The 15,342-nt window shown below is 45.0% G+C and overlaps 1 protein-coding gene across 4 annotated transcripts in view; it reads right to left on the reverse strand.

Annotated features, from left to right (window-relative positions):
* The window catches only part of BCAS3 (breast carcinoma amplified sequence 3), an 812,136-nt gene that overhangs the window by 511,065 nt on the left and 285,729 nt on the right, over positions 1 to 15,342 (reverse strand). For all 4 annotated transcript variants that reach the window (XM_015420601.1, XM_015420405.1, XM_015420473.1 and 1 more), the window contains exon 15: positions 14 to 278. In XM_015420601.1, coding sequence (XP_015276087.1) covers positions 14 to 278 — 265 coding nt within the window. The remainder of the gene's footprint in view (positions 1 to 13; positions 279 to 15,342) is intronic.

A 15,342-nucleotide genomic window follows, 5' to 3' on the forward strand; every position in this document is an offset into this window, starting at 1 on the left:
CCCCAGAATTTACCATGAAGAGGCGAACCAGACGGGCTGCTCGATAGCCCCGGGACAGGACTGCAGCGGCCACCCTGCTTGGACGTCAGCTCCTGCTCAATCTCTTCCAGCCCCGCGCTCTTCTGGAAGCGGCTCATGCGGTTCACCACCCGCGGCGACATGTGTGTGCGGACACAGGGCTGCCCTCCATAAGGGTTGATGGGGAAGACATGGGACGTGCCCCGGAGGGTGCTGACCACCACCCAGCGGCAGTCATGGCTGAAGGAAATGTCTTGCACCTGGAGAAAGGGATGAGGAGGGGACAGAAGTCATGCGGTACAGTTAATAGCCATGTCAGGAATAAGAAATCTACGCCAGCACTCTCCCTAGAGGTCTACCCCTACTTCATCACAGCTGACTGGACAGCTTCATGCTCATAAGGAGAGAAGTGAAACAGAGCCACCCACAAACAAAGCTGGTGTTTCTTAATAGGGGGGAGGGTTGGGGGGGACCCCTGCACATGCCCAAACAGATTAGTTAGCATTTAAAAAAAAAACCAGACAACAGACCACTTCCCCTCTCAACAGCTCCACTTGGCACGCTCACTGGAATGACCTAGGAAACGAAAACAGGTCTGGGGCACGTTAAGCTGAGCGGCCCCCTGCTGTGCTGGCAATGAAGGTGTGGCAGCTCAGTAGGACAAGCAATGGGCATCAGTTCGCCCACTGCATCATCCCCCCAACTGGAAGCAGTGCAGTGCCATGGCTGATGAGGGACCCGGGCCAAGCAGCCCTGAGGGCAATGTTCCCTCTAAGCTGTGAAGTCTTGTGAGCAAAAATTCTACTTTGTGAGCTACTGGCATTAAAGCTGTGAGTGAGCGATTTGGCTACTGCATAAATTACTTTGTTCTGGAGCCATCCTTCCTGAGCTAAGATAAAAATGTGTGAGCCAGAGGCTCAAAAACTGTGAGCTAGCTCACACGAACTCAGTTTAGAGGGAACACTGCCTGAGGGTAGGGCAAAGTTGCTGGGGTGGGACTCCATTTGCTCCTGACCACCAGGGGCCCACTGGACATTTCCCTGCAAGTTAAATGGCCAACCCATTTCGAACTCAATCTTTTTCAAGGACCGTGATGTATATAAAGGACATAAGGCACAATAATTTCTCTTTGTGAGCACAAGACTTTTAAGATAGCAGAATATTTTCTAGGGTCCCATTGGAAATGAAATAAATAAAAATATTAATGCATCAATAGAATTTTATTCATCCTTATTTATAATTATTAACATTATTGCAAGAGCTCATTTACCCCTTGCGACAAACTTAATAACCTATCTAGGATAGCATAACTCTCAAGTTCTGTCAAATACCAACATGTGGATAGTAATAGACTATTGGCACAAAAAGAATGCTACTGGATACATAGATTGGACACGATGGTCCCAAATAGGCTGAGAAACAGACCTCTCATGTTTTATTGGTTAAACCATACCGTTGCTATGATTGTCTGTATTGGGACACTGTTGTGAGATAGGCATAGAGTCTTTAAAACAAATGTCCTGACTGCTCTAAACCTCAGGAACTTAATGAGGATGAAGCCCCAAAGGGAATGTTCTATTGGTTTAACCATAGCGCTACGATTTTTTGTATTGTGACATTGCTGTGAAATAAGCATGGATACTTTAAAACTTTGTTAGAAATGTTATGATTGTTCTAAATTGCAGGATTTTAATGAGGCGGAAGCCCCAAGGGAATGCTTTTGTGGTTTTTTTGGTGAACTATACCGGTACTATGACTGTCTACATTGTTAAAGAATAAGCATGGGCACTTTAAAACATTTTCGGAATGGTTATGACTGCTCTAAACTGTAGAGTTTTATTCCATGAAATGTGTATTGGAACAAGGATGATAAAACACACCAGCACTTTAAGGAAATGTGTTTTTGACACAGCTGCTCATGATTATGGGGCTTGGCGCGAAAGAAATAGACTGAGCAAAACCCCAAATTTGCATCTGCCTGATAGAACTCGAGAGAGATGCTATCCTAGAGAGGTGATTAAATTTGCCGCAAGGGGTGAGCTCTTTTAATAATTTTAATAATTATAAATAAGGATGAATGAAATTCTATTGATGCATTAATATTTTTATTTATTTCAGTTCCGATGGGACCCGAGAAAATATGCTGCTATCTTAAGAGTCTTTGTGCTCACGAAGGGAAAATTATTGCGCCTTATGTCCTTTATATACATCAAATACAAAAAGATTGTATTCGAAACGAGTCAATTACCAGAGTCCCCCCTGGGACTAGTGATTTTGAAACTGACAAGGTGCCATCTGGATGTTTGAACAGAATGTAAACCTGCGCTTTGATGTATTGTTGGGGTGAAACCTATTTTTGATCATATTTGACATCAATATTTATATAACGGTATAGGAAAATAAAAAATAAAAATAAAAAGCACAACATTGATCTACCTTAAACATACATCTATAGAAGGAGGAGGAGAAGGAGGAGGAGACTGAATTTCTACCCCACCCTTCACTCGAAGTCTCAGAGCGGCTTACAAACTCCTTTCCCTTCCCCTCCCCACAACAGACTCTCTGTGATGTAGGTGGGGCTGAGAGAGCTCTTTCCAGAACTGTCCTTCAGAGAACAGCTCTGACAGAACTATGGCTTGCCCAAGGTCATCCAGCAGCTGCAAGTGGAGGAGTGGGGAATCAAACCTGGTTCTCCCAGATTAGAGTCCGTACACCTAACCACTACACCAAACTGGCGCTCACAGTGCTATATACACAGTGCTATATACACAGTGAGATATACTTTTGCATAACCACTTGGAGGCTGGCAACCCTAACACTCACCTGCAAAGTAAAGGGTGGTTGAGTCGGAGTAAGGGGGAGATGAGAAAAGAAAAAGGGGGGCTGGGCATCAACCGGAACAAAAGCTGTAACTGAATACAGCCCTCCCTATCAGTTGTGTCCTGTTCATGCAGCCGCCACCCAGGCCAACTGAAATCATGCTAGATGGGTGCCCCAAGATCGTTGTATTCTGCCACCTTTATGCCGGTAGTCCTAAAATGGAGATGTGTCAGGCTCACTGTGCATTTTATAGTTCGCCTGCCATAGAGGAAGGCGGGGGGGAGGGGTGTGAAGATCGAAATGCTTTCGCTTTCCTAAATGCTTTGATGTGCCAGACACTGTGGCCCAGTCTGCATCTAGCATTTGCTCTGCTGTTATACCAAACCCACACTGTCTACATTGCATGCCACTTTCACTTTGCCTGAGTGCCACATTTTATGTCAGTGTCCAGATTGCATTCTGCTTTTACTTTGTTTGATCTCTGGTTTTATGGTGGCTGTCTGCATAGATTTATGGCTGTTTTATGGCCATTTGGGGGTGACTCTGCAGTCAGTATGGTGTTGGCCCAGGGTAGCCAAATGTGGTTTTGAACTGCATCTTTTTTCTGTTCCAGTGTGGGTTTGGTAAAACAACTGAGAAAATGCTAAATGCAGATTGGGCCTGTGTCGCAGAGACCTGTTGTTCTGTTTTATTTATGTAGAGGGGTACGTGCTTAGTGGGGGGGTAGTTCACTGTTATTTCTGGTGGGCAAATACTGTGGGGTGATTGGGTCCTGATTAGGGCTGCCAAGCCGCGGCGGGGGATCTGCACGTCTTCACAGGATCGCGGATCCCCCGCCGCGGCTTGGCAGGCCTAGTCCTGATCCTTGTGCCTTTGCTTGAACACAATATATCTGCGATCTTCGTGCTTTCACCTTCAGTCCTAACAAAGCTTGTGTCCAGTATGGTATCTATCAATGTCTCAATAAACTTAACTTTCTTCGAAGTGAATAGTGTTGAGAACTGATTTAACCAGGATCCTGACAGATGTTTCCATCTGAGGGCCCCTCCCTTGCTTGGCTCTGACTGGACACTATAGCACCAAAACCCCTTAATGAATCACACAGGCTTAACCAAATTAAAACTCAGCAAGTAAAGTCCTTGTTGTCTTGAAATTGGGCTGCACGCCTGGAACTTCCCACAGCTCAGGGAAGTGGGGATCATGCAACAGCTGCACTGGCTGGAAAGAGGTCTACTTGAAATCTCAAAAGCTGAAAAGGTAAACGGGATAAGTTATGGGGAGGGGTCCTCAGTGCCCCAAATACCAGTGTCAAGACAAATAACTGGTTAATAAGGATGAGCGGGCTCCTAAGTCGGATCATAAGTTAGGATCCCTACTTCAGGGTCAAAAGTTTGATTTCTCTGCTAAGGCTAACTTAGGAACTTTGCTGGAAATTTAATAACTCTCCATAAAGCAGCAGATTGCCTTGAATACTGCTCTGAACGTTCTCCCGCCACGTCAAGGCCCCAGATCAATAAAGTAAAACTTCTATGCAAAAAAAAAAGCCACAAAAAAACCACAGGAGCCTGGTGTAATTTTTTAATTGAATCTGGTCTTGCAAACCTTTTTTTTAAAAAAATCAGCACGTAAGGTACATATTGGTTGCCCGCTCATTTTTCATTCTGGGGAAGCATGAAAAATGAGAGGTAAATAATCGCCAGCAGAAATGACAGTTCTGTGCCAAAGTTTTGGATGTGGTCTACACTTCAGATTTAAAAAGGGGGCCCTTCAGGAGGTGGAACTCTGCACTTTTCCTCTTAATTCATGTGTGTCAAGTAACATCGCCTATAATTTGGAGCCAAGGGTTTGAAGAGGAAGCCTGATTCTTCCTAGGTGCCTACTGAATGAAACCGCTTCCTCGTGCTGGAAAAGTCAAAACCCAATCAGAAACTAGCTGGGGGCTCAAATGTTCATGTGGTTAAGTGGCTGGCAAGTCTAACCTATCTGACGGGAGGCATGTTTCCATAGCCCTATAAGCTACTGCAGACCACGGCAACATCTCAACGCAACACATTTCCTACCACGCTGGGCAAGGCAGATTATTGGCCTGGTGCCTAAGAAGGCACCTCCTTAGATATTGGCACTGCCTAAAAGTCTTGGAACACATTCTGGATGAAATTTCCCAGCGTTTCAAGGAATCTGACTTAGGAAGGCTGTGTCTGCCCTTCTGCTTTGCCTGCCTTACCCCCCCCCCCTAAAAGAAGACGATCATTATTTGTAAGTGTACTGAGTAGTTCCAAAGACTGGGGAGTTCATATGCATAATACAGGAGCAAGAAGTCGTATGGGTGGGTTGGAGGATGACATTCAGGTGACTTGCCTGGCCCCATCATCAACTATTGTTAGGGTTGCCAGTGCCGGGTTGGGAAATGCCTGGAGATTTGGGGGGGGGGTGCAGCCTGAGGAGGGCAGGGTTTGGGGAGGGGAGGGGCTTCAGTGGAGTATAATGACATAGTGCCCACCCAAAGTGGCCGTTTTCTCCAGGGGAATTCATTTCTGTTGCCTGGAGACCAGCTGTAATCTCATGAGATCTCCAGCCACCACCTGGAGGATGGCAACCCTAACCACTGTGTTCCATGTTAACTGGTGGAAGATGTTTTCCACACACACCTCTTTCTCTCTCTTTACAAAGAAAAGCAACTTTTCATAAATTCATAAAAGGGTCACAAATTTAGTCTTGGGAATATGCCTGTATTATTTTAATCGTCAGTTTTAAGAGAGAAAAACTTATTTCAGTTGATCCTTTTAAAAAATCAATTAAAAAATTTTTAAAAATCCATTTTAAAAACATCATTTTTTAATCTCCCTTGGCAGCAGCCTAAGGAACTCAGATCAGACAGGATAGAGATGAAAGGCCTACCTATTCTGCAAACTTCTATTGGTTTCAGACCAGCACAGGGGTCATAATTTTTTCAGAGAATCTAAGTGACTGTGAGTTATATCCAGTGGGAAAGTTCGCAGAAGGGGTTGGCAAAGAGCATCTTCCCATGCCTTCCCCTTCCTCAAGCTGCCTGCAAAATGCTAGTGGAAGAGGGAAAAGGAGGTAATTCTGCCTGACTCCCCCATCGGTGAGTAGAGCTTGTTGCTGAGGTTGATGGGTGTCTGGGACTGAGGCCAGAGGCCAAAATGCAGCACCTTGGGCCAGGGTGGACTGCCTTCACTTGACGCTCCAGAAGGATTTTCAGAGCAGACAGCAGGTGGCTTGGGGAAGGTGGCAAAAGATTCACTCTGCCAACTCCTCCTGTAAAATGTGCCAGTAGACCCTACCCTATACAGTTCATGGGTCAGTGCTGAGAATTCTTATTTACAGACCCCTACCTTGTTAGACAACAATGAATTATGATTCCCAAGACAGGCAAAGACGGTCATTCAAAAAGTTCAAGTATTATAACTTGATGATGTGCACATGCTAAGCACATAGAGAGGAAGAGGATTGTGCTTCTGGGCAACATCCCTGAACATCTGCACCTGCAAACTTCTGCAGTGACTTTGAACACAGTGCACAGGTACACAAGAAGCTGCCTTCTACTGAATCAGACCACCGGGCCTATCAAGGTCAGTGTCTTCTACTCTGACTGGCAGCTGCTCTCCAGGGAACTGAAAGAGACTAAATGCTCCAGTCAGTCCTGATGTACAGTTGGGGCACAATAGGCCATCCCCACCAGAGTCCAACAGGAAGGAAGCAAAACCAAAGCTGAGAGTCCATCTCACAGAGAAACAGTGGGCAGCCAATGTAGCGGGCGAGTTTCACAGGAGTTTTACAATTGTTTAATTTTTCTTCCTCTCCCATAACTCACTAGCAATTGTCTTGCAACAAACAGTGCTGGGTTGACTGAGCTAAGGACTCGGACAAAGGCTTCTGCTTGGAAAAGAAGAGGAGATGTTGCCAATCAAAGTTGACAGTAATGGGAGGTAACCCCCCTCCCCAATTGCTCTGACTTTGCATAAAGAAGCCCTTTGAATCTTTTGACCAGCTCAGTCTTCTGCGGTAGCCTTCTCATCAAAGCTGAGGGTCCCTTATATAATTACCTCTTATGGGGGTCTCAAAGCTAAAGCAAAGGGAGGGATTTAGTTCTTTTCAAAAGCTGGTTTTTACACAACACCGTGATGGAAATCACATTCCTCCCCTTTTAAGGACATGCAGGACATCTTCAAGTAGCTCGGGGTTCAAGTGCTTTAACCAAAGAAAACTCCTCAAAAGCAATGGCTGAATGAAAAAAAATATGTTTTTGCAACAAGGATAAGCCCGACACAGGTGAATGGGGCTTAAAGGCAGCAAATGAAAACACAGGAGGGAGGGATTAGCTTTCATTACATGATTAAATGGTACGAGCTTAAGTCAGATTCAGCGGAGCTTTCGGCAAGGTTGCCTTGCACAATGCCAGGGGTGCTCCTGTTGGGATAAGGCCACAATCAAATCTCAAACAAAGTATTCCAGAAACGTATTTCAAAATATTCTAGACAAAAGCAGCGAGGATTCGCTGAGCCGTGTGTCTCCGTGTCTGAAGCCTTCAAAAGAGAAACGGATTTAAAGACCCACAATAAGAGTTTTGCCTGAAAGAACGTCACTCATCACAGTACTTCATCAACAGGACGTGGAGAACCTCCACCTTCTCCCATCCCTCTGTTCCCAATTCAGCTACCCACCTGACCTTTTTAATTTCATTGGCACACCAAAAGGAGACACTGACTATGTGGGCTCAGGAAGCTCCCCCACACCCTGAGACTGGATTCAGACAATGTGACAAACGCTGTTTCCCTTAAACCTCATCTGACACAACAAGCTCTGTTCAGTCTACCAGATGCAAGCAACAAATCCCAGTTTGTGCATGAACTCCGGAGCAACCTGCTTCTTTGCATCCCCGATAAGGAGAGCAAACCTCCTATATATTGCTGTTACTGCAGCCAAGCAGCCACAAGGTATGAGCTGTGAATGCAGATCTTGTAATGAAACAATAATCAGCACCAGTAGTGGTCAGGAAACCATCTTAAAACCCCATTTTGAAATCCTGCTTTGGTACCTACTAAAAAATAAAATAACAGTCTGTTGGACTAGCTACAGTCACATGTCACGACTAATGGATTCGATCAAACCACAGTTTATTGCAATGTCTGAATGCAGTCTGACAGTCTCGGCCATCTTTGGCAACTCTGGTATGAGTAATGTAGAACCGTTTTGCTAGTGCCTAATCTGCCAGATTGTTCCACAAAATGCTTTGAATTTATCATTGTTCCAAAGGGATTACAATCCCAAAAGAGGTGGTACAAGACAGGTGGGCAGAGAGAAAGCCCTTTAATAAGGGAAATGGAGAAAAGCAAGGGTACAATCTTGCATACAAAAATCTAATTCTGTTATTCTTCCTGTCTGTTAAGTTTTTAGCCCACCTTTCCTACAAGAACCTCAGATTGGCATACGTGGTTTCTCATAACAACCGTGTGGAATAGATTAAGGTTGAGAAAGAGCAACAGGATAAAAGTCTCTCTCTGTGAGCTGGATGGGGGGGTTTGAACCCACATCTTCTGAGGCCTAGTCTGGCATTCTAACTATTACACCATTCTTACCCATGCTGGTTTCTGTCTCTCGGTCTACGACATGACCAACAAAGAAAAGACAACATGCCTTGAGCATGAGGACATGTGCAGATAGCCTCATTCTCTGGGGTCTCCAATATGTGCAACAGGTGATAGCTGGGGAAGAGGGGATGAGCCCTCCTGACCAACCTTTCCTGCAGACTACTGTTAAAGAGCCAGGAAGGATGAAAAGAAGTCAAGAAAACCAAGCCCAGTTTCATTCTGACCTAGTAGTCTGCCAACTACACCGGTAGCTTCAGAGGAGAGCTTGACCATCAATCTATACCACCAGTTCATTAGCTGCTTGAATAGCTGCATATTACAGAAGCAATTTCCTCATACTGAAATCTACACAATGGCCCAAATAGCTTCATTTTAAAAAGGAAATAAAATCCCCCAAACTAGAAGAGCTGATGTGAAGGAACAGATGCACAAATCCCTCCTTTTCCTTCAAGTTCGTCCCCAAGTCAGCCATGACTGCATGGCCATCCCAAGTATCCACTCAGTGATGCTGCTCCTTCTCTTCTCTCTCTCTCTCTCTCTCTCTCTGGGGGTTGCAAAAACAAACTGGATAAAAACCACTGCCACCAGCAATGCTAAGAGTATCTCCCACTAAACAGAGTCGCACATCTAGGACTCAGCTTCTGCACTGACATTTAGAGGATCCAACTAGTTGTCACACCTCCTGCTTCGCTCGTACAAACTAGTGCAGGAGTAATCTTCAGACTTCAGACAGCAAGACCAAATAGGTGTCGCATGTTTACAGAAATCAGCCTTAGACCATTCAAAATAGGGGTGTGCACAAAAATATGGTATTTTTTGAGTTAGGATATACTAAACCTGAAAAACATAACTTTTTCCTGATGTTCCCAAAGCTCAATGGGATTCGTGAAATAATCGGGATTGCTGAATTTATTTGTCTCCATTGTATATGGAAGATCCCCATAGGGTATAATGGAGAATCAATCCCCAAACCACTTCCGGGTGAGCTAGCCAGCTGCTTTGGAGTTCACTAGCATGCGGTAAAGCTTTGCAAAAGTCATTTAAAGGGACATTCCCTTTAGATTGTTTTTGCAAAGACTCCAAGCTGCTGGGGAGCTCAACCACTTCAGTATAGGTATAGCTACCCGAATAAAAGCCAAATTCTTTTGGCTTCTATTCAGGCTCAGCTATTCAGTAGCTGATCAGATTCCCTAATCTGAATTCAGTTTAATAAATACCTGAAAAATACCGACAAGGTATTTTTCAGGTTTGTATTCAGCTCAGTTTTTACTGAGCGCACACCCCTAATTCAAATTATAAGTTAGTTTAATAAATAAATAATACATACATAAAAAGAATATTCATCTTCTGTTCAAGCATTCAGGATGAACAAGGGTACAAAGAAAACGTGGAAACAAGCAGTCTCCTTTCCTTATACTACGTATTTATACAAAATAAGGATTAAATTTTAAAGGGGAAAAGAACAGGTTCCCTGCCTTTACTTTGGGTTTCTCCCATGGTCTGGCACCAATTTGGTGGCAATCCCTGTTCGGAGCTGTGTGGACCTTGGGCATTCCTAGTGTAGGTCTTCTGTGTCTGGATGTTGCCTAGGAAGTGCAAGCGCTTCTGTCAGGGCAGCCTCGGGTTGTGTGGTCTTGTGCTGCCCATCCAAAGTTGCAAACAGGGTGGTGGCCAGCACAGCCATGGGCTGTCCATCATACTGGGTCATTACTGCCCCAGTATTTCTGAGCTGAGCCCAGATCTTTCCTCAGAAATTGTCCAAGCCAGGTGGCTGGGCTGATTGGGAATGCGGTTGCTCCAGGGTATTTTGTGCCTGCCTGGGAGCTGAAAGCTTATTCTGATTGGGTGTCCCCGAGTTGTACTTTGGGGAAGGCTCGAGATCGTCATGGCAATGGTGACAGGAGCCAGAACCAGGACCATTGTGCTGGTCCTTCCAACTTCAGCTGCCTCTGCCATACCCATTCTGCTCTCGATTACAACCTGTACAATGGCTCACTACTGTGCACCTTCTCATCATCTTCAGTTTTTTAGCAGCAAATACCAAGTGAAAAGTGCCAACAAGCACAGGTGGGTGCTACAGTGGCCAGGTACAATCTCAGCAGGTACTTCAAAAGATGTGTCCAGGAGATTAAAAAAAGAAGCATCACATGCAAGTCTGTCATAACAGTCTGCAAGCGCCCATCACAGAAGAATTCTTTACTGCTGAAGCAATGAACAAGCAGTGCAGGATCCCATTAGTGGTTTCCCAAGTTTATGCTAAAGCCCTCCAATTTACGGCCATCCTGTGGGCTAATGTACCAAGCGTACCATTTATTTATAACATATTTCTGCATTTGTTGTTAATTATGAGGTTATGTTTTGAGAGTAAAGATCAATGAGAGCTCTTTATTTCCCATATATTTACATTACTGCTTAGTGGCTGGCTGGTGAAGGACTTCACGTACGCTCTGCTGAGATTCTAGGGTGCCATCAGGCTTCCCAACCAACTGGTCTGGATGGTGCTTAACTGAATGTGCTGCAGAGCAAAACAAGGGCTCCCAAAGCTGTAACTGGCTTCTGAGAAGCTCAAGAGTGGTTTCTTTATTTGAAGGCCTTCAGTTTGTTTGGTGTAGTGGTTAAGTGCGCGGACTCTAATCTGGGGGAACTGGGCTTGATTCCCCACTCCTCCACTTGCACCTGCTGGATGACCTTGGGCAAGCCATAGTTCTGGCACAGCTGTTCTTGAAGAAGAACCGAGAGTCCAAGAGGATTGTTGTCTGAAGCAGGTGGTTGGGACGCCAGGAATCTGAACAGGAGCGAGGTCCAGAAACATGAACCAAGGGTGGGCGCAAGGTCAGCATGGATGCGGCTTGCTGCTTCCACAGAGAGCCCAACCCTGAGCAAGAGCTATATAGGCCATCTACCTATACCCCCCCTCCCGTGCTGACTGACAGGCAACATGGTATAGTTTTTAGAATGCTGGAATAGGATCTGGGACACCCAACTTCAAATCCTAACCTGCCATGGAAGCTTGCTGGGTGACATAGAACCAATCATTCTCAACATATCACACCTCACAAGGTTGTTGTTGTGAAAATAAAATGGAGGTGAGCATGATGTTGCAACCCACTCTGGGTAGGGATGGGCACAAACCACATTTTTGCGGTTCAGTTCATGGTTAGTGGCTGAACCACGAACCAAACCATGAACCCATATGAATGGGCAGGTTGGTTCGTCAACCAACCCAGTTCCTATTGATTCATGAGCCATTTAAAGTTTAAACCCCTGCTTTCTGCTCCCTGCTGCTTTTCACAGGGAGCAAAAAATGGGAGGGCATTTAAACCAAACAGCAGTTTTTCTAGAAGAGCTGAAAGCAGGGGTTTAAACCCCTGCTTTCTGCTCTTCACAAACTGCCATGAACTGCATCAAAGTTGTGAAAGTTCTTGGTGGTTCTTCAGTTTGTGAACATTGCTTTACGAACCACAGAATGCCCAAAATTCGAGACAAACTTTAGTTTGTCAGCTGGTTCATTCCCATCCCTAACTCTGGGTCTCTGTTTGTCGCGGTCCGCGCGGAATGCTGGCTGGCACGTTAGTGCCCAAGGGAGATAGAGAACCCACAAACGCTGGAGTCAGGTACTTTGGTGCAACCACAGTGATTTATTTACACCAAGCCACCACCTATTTACAGCTCTGAGTGTCAATATGCTCCGCAGCAACTGATACATGGAGAAGGGGAAGAATGCTGTACAAGCTGTACATTTATACACCTGCTGACCAATCAGCTCATAGCTGATGCAACCTCCTAGCAATACACTTAGTGCCAGGTTGCACTGCCTCAATCCAGTTCTGGCCAGCCTCCCTGCAGTCACATGCCCTCTGTTGACACATGCTGTCACTGTACTGACACCTTAGATCAAACTCATCCAAGGCCAGCCTTACCATAATTTGTGTATCACGACACTGTTGTGGAGAAAACAGGAGTATAAACATCTAAATAGATTCTACGCTAGTAGCACCTTAGAGACCAACAAGATTTTGGGGGTATAAGCTTTCTAGTGTGAAAGCTTCCTTTCTCAGATACCATTGAGAGCACTGACTCTTGAAAGCTTATACCCCCCAAAATCCTGTTGTTCTCTAAGGTGCTACTAGGCTCGAATCTAGCTGTTCAGACCAAAACGCTATCCTCTGAAACAAATATCTAAATAAAGACATATTTCAGGGTTGTCTGATTCCTGATAGTTACTTTGGGAGCCAACATTTGGAAGAAAATCAAAACAGAAATACAATACAAACGTAACGAGACAAGGCAGTCCTTAGGTAATTCTGGATCCGGGCTGCTTAGTGCTGTAAGATATATATATATTTTTAACTAGCTATTTCAACTGGGACTGGAAACTGGTGAAGTTATAAAATCAGCAGTATATACTTTGAGGCTCGGACTGTATTGACACTCTGACAGTCTCTTTTGGGGCCAGTTTTGAACGAAGGCAGGAATTGTGTCCTGGATGTCCCATAGTTGGATTTAGAGGATCTCTAATTTGCATGAAGAATAAGGAAACTGAAACAGCATCCCTGGTGAGACCCATTTGGTATTTCTTTTGGAACATTTCCTTGAAGCTCAGCCATGGCTCTGCATCTGGTAGTGTTTCAAGCAAAGGAACTTTCCTGAAGCCAAACCAATATTTTCTCAAACCAAAAAGGTGTTTGTAAAGAATTGTGGAAGGTGATTCTGTTGGCTGTAAACCTTCTGGAAGGATCAGGTTACTGCCTGGACTTTTCACTCTTTCACTTTCTTCTCGGTATTAGTTTAACAGCCTCAGTTTACAGTGCTCAAGAATTGGGTGTCCCATTAGTCTGAATATTCTTCGGTCACTGGGTTTATGAAGGATCCTGCGCTATTTTCAGCATGGAATTCTTCCCATGTATGGGGCCAACTCATTCACTCAGGCCTTGGGACACTGAAGTTGGCTCCCTTGCAAATTTCTGCTCCAGTAAGAATACTGCAATATTTCCAGCTCCCTCTATACACCTGGAAATATTTCCACTTAAAATATGAAAATATTCCTTTTTTGGAAGTTTTTTTGCTAGCATTGTTCCCCCATCTGCTGTCGCTTTAACACCATTTTGTTTCCCACTTAGAACTTGTTTTTCTTTCCCAGAATGGCCCTACCCAATCAAGGATCACATAGGGACTGATGAGGTTTGGTCACATGGGCGAGCCTAGCCAATCACATTACATGTGATGCTACCAAGCCAGTTAGATTTGGCTATGTACTAATGTCACCAAAGTCAAGCAAAACCTATTCAGGGCAACACTTTACTTATTTTAAAAATGTTATCTGTCTCAAAAATATTATCTGTACTCAAAGCAACTTGCAACATGTAATCCATAAAACAATAAATACAACTCACACCACAATACATAGTACAACAGCAAAGTTAACCCTCAAGTACATACATTAGTCTGCCTGAGCATCCCAAACAAGAACTTACAGACAGTCAGAAAAACTCCTTTGTCCCAACATTCAAATACAGAACCCATAATCATCAAGACCTTTACCAGCAAATGGTTGCTGGAATAACACCACATTGCAAAAATCTGCAAAATCTAACTTGAGAAGAAATTTTATACATTCCATAGGGTGGGAACTACCACTGAGAAGGCCGAAGCTGCTACAGACATCAAACAGGCACACACCCAGGGAAGGACTTCCAAAAGCAGCTCTTGGCAATCAAAGATGGGAGGGGGGAGAGGGGGAGGGGGGAGGAGAGAGAGAGACCTTTCTGAATAGGCAAAGGCTTGCAGCCCCAATTGCTATAATCATTCCTACCTCCCAAATTGCCAGGGGCCTTTTGATACTCATGAAAATACTTGTGAAAAATGTGCATGCACACACATCCCCGCCGGTTCAGTTCATCCCGAAGTTGCAGCTTGAGGAAGCAGTCAGATGCTTCATGGACCAGCTACTTTCTCACCTTGGGGGGTTGCCTGTAAGGGCTGTTTACTACAAGTTGGCAATGATTGAAAGCCTCTGCAAAGGCCTGTCTGACTGGTGGGGGCACCCTTTCCAAGGTGCATTTCAGCCAGTGTCTGGAGGATGGCTGATTTCATGACTTCAGCAGCAGATCCACATATGAGCAGCAATCGGTCAGATGTCATGACTTGGTGGTATGTTGATTCCCCCTTATCATAACCCTCTGAACAACATTTGGGGCTTCTTTCATTTAGGAAACAGATTACTTAAGTGGGAAGCATAATAGAGATTTATAGAATTAGGGTGGAGCGTGGGAATCTGTACTCCCTCTCTTATAATACCAGGGCTCAGGCGTTATCCAAAGTGACTGGCAGTTTAAAACAAGAAAAAGAAAAAAGGGGCTTTCGGTTTGGTCTCTGTGAATGGCGGTCGCAACTTCGGGAGGCTCCCGGAGGCGATTTGCCCACGCGTGGTTTAGGGGGGGGAATCCGCACAAGCGGAGACCCTAAGGAGCCTCAGGGTGAGGTTCCGATCCAGGGCGCACAGGGGATGTGCCTCTTTACCGGCCCGAAGGTCGGAAATTGAGGCTCGCCCCATGCCCCAATGGCCCTTGCCGCGACAGTGCCCCACATGGGGACTAGCAGAGCCGCCAGACATCACCGAGTGATGAAGCGGAAAAGCGTTTGAAAAGAGGAGCAATCGGCCGAAACCATGAGTTGGCGATCGGAAACGTTAAAAAAGAGATAAGCACATTCCCCCCTCCCGAATAAACAGAGACTGAATTAATAGAAAGAAGAGGGGGGGAGTGAAATTTTGGAAGAGTGGTGTTACCTTTCGGTGAATTGTTTAAAGAGAGGCAGGAAGACTCATTCTTAAGCTGCGCGGCACGAATTTTTAAAAAGTAAACAATAAAACAAAGATGTCGGGGCAAAAAAA

Source organism: Gekko japonicus, unplaced genomic scaffold (genome assembly GCF_001447785.1).
Source record: "Gekko japonicus isolate JY-2015 unplaced genomic scaffold, Gekko_japonicus_V1.1 scaffold348, whole genome shotgun sequence".
Lineage (NCBI taxonomy): Eukaryota > Metazoa > Chordata > Lepidosauria > Squamata > Gekkonidae > Gekko > Gekko japonicus.